The sequence below is a fragment of the Pinus tabuliformis genome, chromosome J (genome assembly GCF_031772625.1).
Source record: "Pinus tabuliformis cultivar Carrire ecotype Pingquan chromosome J, CPIR1, whole genome shotgun sequence".
Lineage (NCBI taxonomy): Eukaryota > Viridiplantae > Streptophyta > Pinopsida > Pinales > Pinaceae > Pinus > Pinus tabuliformis.
The window spans coordinates 1,634,624,975-1,634,636,439 of record NC_142295.1 but is presented as its reverse complement, the minus strand read 5'-3'; the positions used below and the strand labels follow the sequence as shown (position 1 = coordinate 1,634,636,439).

The 11,465-nt window shown below is 41.0% G+C and overlaps 1 protein-coding gene across 1 annotated transcript; it reads left to right on the top strand.

Annotated features, from left to right (window-relative positions):
- Nucleotides 1-10,275: 10,275 nt before the first annotated feature.
- LOC149233771 (uncharacterized) lies at nt 10,276-10,620 on the top strand. Its single transcript, XM_089382288.1, has one exon. The coding sequence runs from the start codon at nt 10,276-10,278 to the stop codon at nt 10,618-10,620; it is 345 nt and encodes a 114-aa protein (XP_089238414.1).
- Nucleotides 10,621-11,465: the final 845 nt, after the last annotated feature.

The window sequence follows — 11,465 nt, the reverse complement described above, 5'->3', positions numbered from 1 at the left end:
AGCAGGATATATTGTTGCTAGCATAACCTCGTGTGAGGTAGTCTGGTTGCGAAATCTCTTCAGTGAACTGTTTGGATTTACATTGGATACCACTGTGATTCTCTATAACAACCGGAGGTGGGATTTGATTATTGAGGAATCCCGTATTCGTCGATTGCTCCAGCAAATAGACATCATCTTGGATATGGTAAGTTGATGAGCAAGGAGGCTCCATCGCATTAAGATGATGTACAGGTTGATACACCTTGTCAAAGCCCCGAGGAAAGATCTAATCTGTGATTTTCCCAAACGACTTGGAGTCGGTAAGAAACCCTTGTACAAGGATCCTGCATGTTGCATACATTGAGCTCTGGGAGCTCTGAGGGATTGCGGTTATTACTGGAGCAACATACGACCACAGGGTGACTCACCCTCCCTTGGTGGTGCACACTGGAACAAGATGATTCGCTCTCTTGTGGGACAAGATGATTCGCTCTCTTGTGGAATAGGATGATTTGCTCTCCTGTGTAGCAGGATGATTAGTTCTCCTGTGAGGCCTGGATTGATGTGTTCTCCATGGAAATTGTAGCAGGATTGATGTGTTCTCCTGTGAGGTCTGGATTGATGTATTCTCCATGGCAATTGTAGCAGGATTGATGTGTTCTCCTGTGAGGCCTGGATTGATGTGTTCTCCATGGCAATTGTAGCAGGATTGATGTGTTCTCCTGTGAGGACAGGATTGATTAGTTCTCCTGTCGAGGCATCCTACCCATGCAGTCAGGGACTCATGGGAAGTACCTCTCATCTGATCAATGAGCAGGGAAATGAAGTTAGGGACCATAGTAGTACCGATGGACGCATCGTTGTAACTACCGTACTCCCTAATCTAGGATGGCCTCCATTGATCTGGGATCAATGATACTGGTCTGGGACCAGTGGTAGGAGTTGTACCATACTATGACGCTGACTTCGGGTCAGTTGAGACTGGTCTGGGATCAGTGGTACATACTCTGAGACTGACTTTGAGTCAGTGGAGGATGATATTGGTCTGGGACCATTGGAGTTGTACTCACTATGACGCTGAATTTGGGTTGGTTGAGACTGGTCTGGGACCAGTGGTACATACTCTGAGATTGACTTTGAGTCAGTATGATACATCCTCGATCATTTCTTCTTCTTCATAATTCGGACAAAAGTAGAGTAGAACAGAACAATGCAAGAGCAAAGCAGAATAGAAAAAAACAGTACAGATCAGTGCAAGGCAGAACAAGACAAAGCAGAACAGGAAAAATAGAGCAGAGCAGGGCAAGGGTCAGGTTGTACAAGGCAGTGCATTTGATGGATGAATAGTAACGACCGATAGACAGATTGCAGATGAAGTTCTCCATGGTTGAGAGGGAGTGTTAAAATTGGCAACCAGGGCAAAACTTCATGTGGGTCATCTTATTCATGGCTGATAATATTTTTATTAGATTCCTCTCATCGAGAGGTGTAGGATTGATATAAAGATCATCCAATTCCGATAAGTATTCATGGAGATATGAATTTATTTTGATTATGGAATTATTATCAAGCAGACCTACAACTCATGTAGGCTCAGAAGCCCAACAGTCGCATCTATTCACCCGCCAACATTGTGTATAAATATAAGAGGACTTTTCCTCATTTGGACTCACTCATCTCATCACATCTCTCTCTCTCTCTACTGCACAGATATGAGTCCCTTCTCTACTGCGCTGAAATGGGTCTCTCTCTCACACATGCGAAGCCAGAAACTACTGAAACTGAAGCTGCAGCTGTAGAAGTAAAGATTGACTTGCGTGGCCTAGAATATCTCCTCTTTGGAACTGCGTTGTAGGTTCATCTGAAGCTCCTTTGAAAGCCGCAACTTTTGGTGGTGGAATGAAGTCAATCCGACGAACGGTTTGCAAGATATCGACTGCCCTAGTTTGAAGCCGGAAACTGCTGAAACTGAAGCTGCAACTGCAGAATTAAAGATTGACTTGCGTGGCCTAGAAGATCTCCTCATCTGAGCTGGGCTGTAGGTTCATCTGAACCTCCTCTGGAAGCCGAAAATTTTGGTGGTGGAATGAAGTCAATCCGACTGTCGGTTTGTGAGATATGGTTTGCCCTAGTTTGATAATGAAGCCGCTAATGCTGATGCTACTGATCTAGGGTTTGCTACTGCTGATATGAATCAGATTTATTGTACTATTTCTCTCTACTGAATTATTGAAGATAAAAGAAGATTTGATCAAAGGGTTTCCCCACACATTGTGGGGTTTGTCCCTGGCTAGCCGCCACATCTTGTGTCTCTTGTCTTGGCTTGTTTTCTGTCGATCGTTTAATGTTCTATCTGCACTTTACTTTATGTACATGTGATTGCTAATCGGTGGAATATAATAAGAAAAAGAAGTAAACTGTTATAAGCATAGAACATACCATAACTTAACAGCACAGATACTTGAGGACACAACACCAATCTGATACATGGGTGGATGAGAGTCAGGGAGGAAACTTCCTTGCCCTCCTTTCTCAATAGACAAACTTGGAGACTGGTTGGTGTAGGGACCTTGATTGGAAGGGGCTGCACCACCTTGACAAGGGGCCTTGGAGGAGGCTTCTTCATGCCAGATTTGCAGACTTTGATATGGATGACCAGGTGTTGGAATGAGTCTACTTGGTTGGGCATCATGGATAACTAGAGTCATGGACATCAAGTTGGAGACATGGAGCATGGGTTTATGCAGGGACATATTGCAGGAACATGGATAGAGGTGTCACTCATGGACATTCTATGGAGTGATGAGGCAAGGATATTGTGTAGATGTTGATGTGACATGGAGATGTTTTATATGAGCCTTTGGAGAGGTTGTACACTCCTTTTACAACAAGACCATGGACTGACTGGACATGTTGCAGATGGGATGGAGATTCCATGGACCTGAGCATGGGATTGAGAGTAGATTCTTGATGAGTGTGAGATGTAACAGAAGTCAAAGAAAGACTGATGGTGACGTAAGGATGTGCATTCTTGTGGTTTGGGCGTATGGTTGGATTAACTACCCAACTAGTTTGAGTCACGATGGGTACCAGTGTGCAGAGGTGTGTTAGAATTGGGTCGGCATGATGAGACAACACATGACAGATGTTGGCATTATGTTGGAGTATCTCGATGGCAGTGTACGAGGGAGGATGACACATGGTGGAGACGGTCGTTTTACATATGTTGCAAGGATGTTTGTGATATATGGACTGGTTGAGATCATGGATAACACTATTCGGATATGAAAATCTTGGTGATGGTTACCAAGATGGTATATTGTCAAGGATGATAATGATTTCAGGTGGAGGAGGATGTAAGGACCTATGGTCTGTGCGATGGGCAGGACACACATCCCGTGCGAAGATATGCGAGCTGCGGCCAAATAAGCAAGCATACGATCAGAAATGTGCATGGAGAAGGTTAGCTAGGTGAGTTTATACCGTGGGGACGAGCTGGGCGAGTCACCCATGAGCCGACACGTAGGACTTGCAATGTGGGCGAGTTTAGGGGGGCGGTCCCATGTGATGGGCGGTCCGACCCAACCTATGGATGAGTTATGCGATTTGAGGTGAGTCGGCTAGGCAAGCTGAATGAAGGTTGGCTGGGTGAGCTGACCTTGCCACTACCCATATATATAGACATATGGTTGGACGAGTTGGAGGCATCGATCAAACGAACAAAGCATTTGAATGAGTCATTTGGGACGAGCTTGAGGTGTGAAGTGCAGGTGGAGGAGCAGGCATAGAGGCGCGATCGAACCGCAGGTTGATGCGCCCACCCCCCGAGCAGACTCGCACGGGTTGCACGAGTTGTGAACGGGTTCGGGTAGGCAGGCCGCATGAAGGCGCAACCGACGGGTGAACACAGTTGCTAATACGGGTGAAGGGCCGCACGAAGGCACGCCCACCCATCCGTTGAAGGCACAGGTGAAGGGTTGCACGAGGCACCCGCCTGTCAGTTGAATGTGCGGGTGGAGGGTTGGACGAAGGCGCCCCCCCGCCAGTTGGTGACTCGAGTGGAGGGCTGCACGAAGGTGCCCGCTCGTTGGTTGGTGAACTCAGGTGGAGGGTGCACGAAGACGCCTGCCCAACGGTGAACTCGGGTGCAGGGTTGCACAAAGGCGCCCGCCCGTTGTGAATTGAACTTGGGTGGAGGGTGAAATGAAGGCACCCCCTCGCGGTTGAACAGATCATGTGAGACTGCACAGAGGTGTTTCCTGATAGTTGGAAAAGTGGAAATTTGGCTAAGTGTGGATTGTAAGAGTGATCACCGTGCAAGGCGTGCACGAGATGGGTAGCTCGTGGGAAAGACACGAAGTCTGAAATTTGTCTAAGTATAAAACTTGGGGTTCAAATTCTTTTGGCTTACTTTTTTTTGTGGAAAGAGTATAAGTAGTTACTTAGGGATTATAGTGATAATGATAAGAATCAACTTAGTATTAGACTAGTGCGAAACTGACTGAGATACCAATTTCTTTAATAAAAAAAATAATAATCACATAAAAATTAGATAATGAAAAGTTAATGTAAAATAAATAATGCTAACTACACAATGTGAAATCTAACTCTATCATATTAAATAAATTAACATGATCCTTCTCATGTACTCTCTGCCACTTGTCTAAAAAAAATTTCCCAAAATTTCACTCCTAAACCCTCAACATTTTTTTTTCTCCATTTGTTCACTTTTCTCATTTTTATATGGAATCTCCCTAATATTACTTGATAATTATCATTACTATACTCACAACTTTATATTTAAAGGAGTTGCCTAAATGCATTATAAAAAATATTTGAGATGCTGAGAATTTCAAGAGCTAAATACCTATCTAATCTCATTTTTTTGAAACAGTGTAGAGATGAAAACCTCACTCCAAATTTCGCTAGATGCAACCATCCCCTTAAACGTGGTTGGAACATTTCTATCTTCAATAAACTTAGTAAAACCCTCATCAGAAATGGAATAAAATTTTCCAAGTTTCAATTAATAAAAACATCTGAAAAACTTTTGGGTTTGCATGTCTAGCTATCATCAACTCTTTGCTTGACCTTTGTCAGAATTTAGACACCCTCACCTTCGCCAAAGCTTAAACAATTCTGGATTATGTATCCACGAAGAAAACCAAAAAGCTAAATACTATAAGGAATATAAGCATTAACAAGAACGAAGAAGTTAGAAACATAAATCCTGTCATTATCCCTGCACATTTGATTTCCAACACACCTTTCAACTCCTCGTTAGTCCACCAAACTTCAGAACTGGCTACACATAGCCCCTCCCAGCAGCACCATTTGCCCCCCAAAATACACCTAACCACAGATACTTGCTGCCCAACATCGCAACTCCTAGCCAATTAGTCTGGCAATGAAACACGCACTCTCTCCAAAACGCATCTCTCCAACTTGCAATCTAGTAATTGTTGGGTGTGGAGCCTGATTATCTTCTGTATTCGAGTGTCTCAGCTGGATGTATACCAAAGGAAGACTGTACACCCCTCCATGTGGGGGGGTGCGGGGGGGACTTGTTCCCCCGGCGGGGGTCCGGGGGGGCTAATCCCCCCTAGCTGGGGGGTCTGGGGGCCAACGGTTCCCCAGTGGGGGTTTGGGGGTAGTGCCCCCGAAGCTAAAAAGAGATGTAAAATTGCCTTGTAAAATTCTAGTAATTTCTAGTCAATCTGGGTTGTTCATTAGGCGGATGATCTAATGGTAGAAGTTATGTTTAATTTAGGGTTTTTTGCCCTAGAAGGCAACCCCTCACTATATGTGAGGGAATTGTATTGCATCTATGCACATCTATATTCTGAGTGAGGAAGAGAGAGGAGATTGAGAGCAAAGAAGGTGTTACAGTGGATCTACTATAGGTTGTATCTCTTCAGTTTGCTGGATAATATAAAAGGAAGGATTGGTTGTTTATCTCTAGACATAGCCCAAACTGGGTGAACCACGTATATTTGTGTCTCTCTTGTTTTATGTGTTTTCTATGTTTATATTTCTGCAATATTTTTGTGTTCCATTGCTCCGTAATATATAATTTTCTAACAACTGGTATCAGAGCTGAAGGTCTATTTGGATGATAAACTCACAGGAGAGAAGGGTTCCTAGTTCGAGTGGGAGCAATAGCGGAAGATAGTAGGTTTAGGGTCAAAAAATTCAACGGCCAAAACTACCAGCTATGGAAGATGCAGATGGAAGATTATCTATATCAGAGAGATCTATACCTACCATTGAGCGGAAAGACAAAGAAGTCGACAAGTATGATAGACACAGAATGGGATATTCTGGACAGAAAGGCACATGGAACAATACCATTGTGCTTAGCGGTGTCGGTAGCGTTTAATATTTCAAAGGAAATGAAAACAGAGGGTTTAGTGTTAGAATTAGCCAAACTATATGAAAAACCCACGGCGTCAAATAAGGTATTTCTTATGAAGCATTTATTTAATATGAAGATGTCAGAGGGTGGATCTGTCGCTGATCATTTAAATGATTTTAATATAGTTACAATTCAGTTAAGTTCTGTAGGGGTAAATTTTGATGATAAAGTTAGGGCTCTGTCATTTCTGTGCTCATTGCCAGAAAGCTGGAATGGTTTAGTTATGGCCGTTAGTAACTCTGTCTCTAGATCTAGTACTTTAAAGTTTGATGATGTTGTCGGTGTAGTCCTTAGCGAGGAAATGCGATGGAAAAGCTACGGTGAGACATCAGGTAATGCTTTGACTGCAGAGACTAGGGGAAGAAAAATGGAAAGAGGTAAGAGCCCAGGATATCGCAGTAAGTCAAGAAAAGGTAGATCCAAGTCCATATCGGGGATTGTGTGCTGGAAATGCAGGAAGAAAGGACACTTGAAGAAAGACTGCAAGTCTCGGATGGGAAAAGAAGGAGATGCGCAGCAAGAAACTAATCATGAAGCGAATGTAATAGGTGATGTGTTGCAAGATGCTTTTATTCTTTCATTATAAAATATTATTGATGCCTGGGTGATAGATTCAGGGGCCTCATTCCATGCTACACCTGATAAAAAACATTTTCATGACTATGTTCAAGGAGATTTTGGACAAGTTCGATTAGGTGATGATAAACCCTGTAAAATCGTTGGAATGGGTACAGTTTTCATAAAACAACAAAATGGAAATCAGTGGCTATTGAAGAAGGTAAGGCATGTTCCAGATCTGAAGAAAAATCTGATTTCAACAGGGCAGTTGGGAGGTGAAAGTTGCGTAACTACTTTCACAAATAAAACCTGGAAGGTCACTAAAGGATCCCTAGTAATAGCGAAAGGAGAAAAGGTTGGTACATTGTATTTATGCAATGGTATTTCTAATTCTGTTAATGCTTTAATGTCTATAGGAGAAGATATGGCATTGTGGGATCATAGGCTTGGGAAAATGAGTGAGAAAGGGATGCAGATTCTTCACTCAAGAAATTTGTTACCAGGTTTGAAGCATGTTGATTTAAAATTATGTGAGAATTGTGTTTATGGAAAACAAAAGAGAGTCAGATTCCTTAGAGGTTGGGAAAGAAAAGAAGAGTGAAAAATTAGAGCTTGTGCATACTAATGTATGGGGACCTGCTCAAGTATCATCTCTTGGTGGATTTCATTATTATGTTACTTTTATTGATGATGCAACCAGAAAAACCTAGATTTATTGTATTCGAAATAAATCTGATGTATTTGATACTTTCAATAAATGGAAATATTTGGTTGAAAATGAGACAGGGAAAAGGTTGAAGTGTCTCGGATCAGATAATGGAGGTGAATATTGCAGCAAAGATTTTGATAGGTACTGTTCATAGAATGGAATTTGAAGAGAGAAGACAGTTCCAAGAACACCACAAGAAAATGGTGTGTCAGAAAGGATGAATATGAGAATCATGGAGCATGCAAGGTGCATGAGATTTCATGCAGGATTGCCTTTACAATTTTGGGCAGATGTTGTAGATATTGTTGTTTATCTAATAAATAAAGGGCCTTCAAGTTCCTTGGATGGTGGTATTCCTGAGGAGGCATGGACAGGTAAAAAGGTAAACTACTCATTTTTAAAGACTTTTGGTTGTGAAGCCTTTGTCCACATTAATAAAGAAAATAGAACAAATCTTGAGACAAAATCAAAAAAATGTACATTTATTTGATATGGTGTTAATGATTTTGGTTATCACTTATATGATTATGAAAATCACAAAATCATTAGGAGCAAAGATGTAAAATTCAATGAAAAGGTCTTGTATAAGAATCAGTTGCAGGAAAAGAAACAAGAAAAAGTAAACAAAGAATACACAGTGCTTGACGATATCACAGGAAAAGTGATGGTGCCTAAAAATCATAACAATCTACAGCAAGAACAACAACCACAACAGCAACAAGCACTTTAAACACCTGAAAGTGGTGTTAGAAGATCTACCAAGATAAGTAGACCCCCTGAACGATACTCTCCTTCATTATATTATGTATTGTTGACTAATTCTGGTGAACCAGAATGTTATGAAGAAGCAGCGCAAGTAGAAACCAAGAAGAAGTGGGAGCAAGCCATGAAAGAAGAGATGGACTCCTTAGCACATAACCAGACTTGGGACTTAGTCAGGTTTCCTGCAAGTAAAACAACATTGCAAAATAAATGGGTTTACAGGCTGAAGGAAGAAGATGGAGGAAAATAGAGGTACAAAGCTATACTTGTGGTGAAGGGGTTTGCACAGAAGAAAGGTATTGATTTTGATGAAATATTTTCCCCTGTTGTTAAAATGACTTCAATCAGAACTATTTTAAGTCTAGTAGCAGCTGAACATTTGCATCTTGAGCAGTTAGATGTAAAGATAGCCTTTCTCCATGGGGATTTGGAGGAAGAGATATATATGCAGCAACCACAAGGATATGAGGTAAAAGGGAAGGAAAAACTAGTGTGCAGGTTGAAGAAGAACTTGTATGGCTTAAAACAGGCTCCAAGGAAGCGGTATCTAAAATTTGACAGGTTTATGTTTGAACAAGGTTATACTAGATGTCACTCTGATCATTGTGTTTATCTCGAAAGGAAAAATGATGGCAACTATATTATATTGTTATTGTATGTAGATGACATGCTTGTTGCAGGTTCTAACATGGAGGAAATAAATGTGCTCAAAAGGAAATTGGCAAACTCATTTGCAATGAAGGATTTGGGTGCTGCAAAACAAATCCTTGGTATGAGAATAACTAGGGATAGGAAGAATCGCAAATTAACATTGTCTCAAAGTGAGTACATAGAAAAGGTGTTGAAAAGGTTTAATATGTAGAATGCAAAACCAGTTAGTATACCTTTAGGTAGCCATTTCAAATTAAGTAAGGAGGCATGTTCCAAGACTCATGAAGAAATGGCTCATATGTCTAAATTCCATATGCATTAGCAGTTGGAAGCTTAATGTATGCAATGGTCTGCATAAGGCCTGATATTGCACATGTAGTGGGAGTTGTAAGCAGGTACATGAACAATCCAGGAAAAGAACATTGGATGGCAGTGAAGTGGATTCTCAGGTACTTGAGAGGTACCACAAATCAAGCATTATGCTTTGGTGGTTCAAACATTGCTCTACAAGGATATGTTGATGCAGATATGGCAGGTGATAGAGATAACAAGAGGAGCACAACAGGGTATGTGTTTACTGGTTGTTTCTCCATGGACGTAGCCCAAACTAGGTGAACCATGTATATATGTGTCTCTCTTGTTTTATGTGTTTTGTGTGTTTATATTTCTACAATATTTGTGTGTTCCATTGCTCCATAATATATAATTTTCTTACAGTAATCTCTCCTCAGAGAAGATAGCCAGCAACATCAGCTCACCTTCATCCAGCATGGTTGTAAGCCTCACTGCCACCAACACCGACTCCCCTTCAAAGCATTCCAATACCACCTCTCAATGCCCTAGCAAGAAAACCCGCGATCTCTCCTACGCGCAAACTGACAATAGCCTTCTCTTATTGCAAAACACCAACAGTCGTTCCAAAACACCGCAACTCCTAAGCGATCAAGAAACCCACACTCCCAACAAGGTAACCCACACTGTTACTAACACCGACTCCCCTTCAGAGTATTCCAACTCGCAATTCGATATATCTCAGTGCCTTTTGTCGCAAAAGAAAGCCAGCAAAGTAGAGTCCTTTAAATACGTAACCCACGCTGCCTCCATTAACAATAGTAGGAACACCCATCCTCCTTCGATGGATAAAGTAAGCAGTACGAGAAGCTTAGTAAAAAACTCGACCATAATCAACCTTTCTCAAATGGCATTAGATGATCACTTGAAATCGTTGCTCGAAAAAGGTCTAAATTTTGCTTTATCTCTTGCTAAAATTCCCTTAAATGATGTCGTAAGCAACATTGAAGTCGCTATCAAAAACACAGAGAAAAATGTTGCAGAAGAAATAGGACAAGACATTGTAAGAATTCTCAGAAATGTGAGACCTCCTCCAAGTAACATTTCCAAGGATGAAGCTACAGCTTTGAATAACATCAGGAAAAACAAAAGCATTATAATTTTAAAAGCAGACAAGGGAAATGCTACAATTGTTATGGATAGAGCAAACTATGATAGTAAGATGGAAGAACATCTCAACAAGAGTGGCTGATGCAGATTACTTAACAAGGACCCTAGCAACAAAATCCTTCGCCAAGTAATTAACAAAATAAAAAATTATTCTCTTGATTCAATTAGTAAGAACAGGTTAAATTTTAATAGCACCATCATCCCTAGAATATACGGTGTGCCAAAAATCCACAAAACTGGAATTCATCTTATATCAAAGATTCCTCTTCTTTCATAGAATGGATTAAAAACCTAGAAATTAATGATAATGACCTCCTCGTTAGCTTTGACATCGTATCTCTCTACACTATGATTCTGGTAGATGAATCCATAGAGGTATTAAAGAAAATTACGGACCTTGAAACTGTGGACCTCATAAGGATGTTCCATAAGTCTTCAAACTTTAGTTTCAAGGGAAAAATCTATGAGCAAACTCATGGTGTTGCCGTGGGTTCTCCTTTATCACCTATAATTGCCAACTTATACATGGAACACTTTGAACAAATGGCCCTCAAGTCTTTCCCATTTACCCCTGAAGAATGGAAAAGATATGTAGATGACATATTCACTAAATGGAGCCATGTCTTAGATAAAATTAATGAATTTTTATCACACATAAACAACCTCTCTGAACACACAAAATTCACAATAGAAATTGAAAAGGACAACCAACTCCCTTTCCTAGATGTCCTCCTCACCAAAGAAAAAGGTAAACTAAGCCACCAGGTCTTCAAAAGCTCACACTGACAAATATCTTCATTCAAATTCCCACCACCATCCGAAACAAAAGGTGGGCATCATCAAAACCCTAACTACTAGAGCTTCTAGAATCTATGACCCCGAACATTTAGCAGAAGAACTTAACTATCTCTACAAAGTCTTTATAAA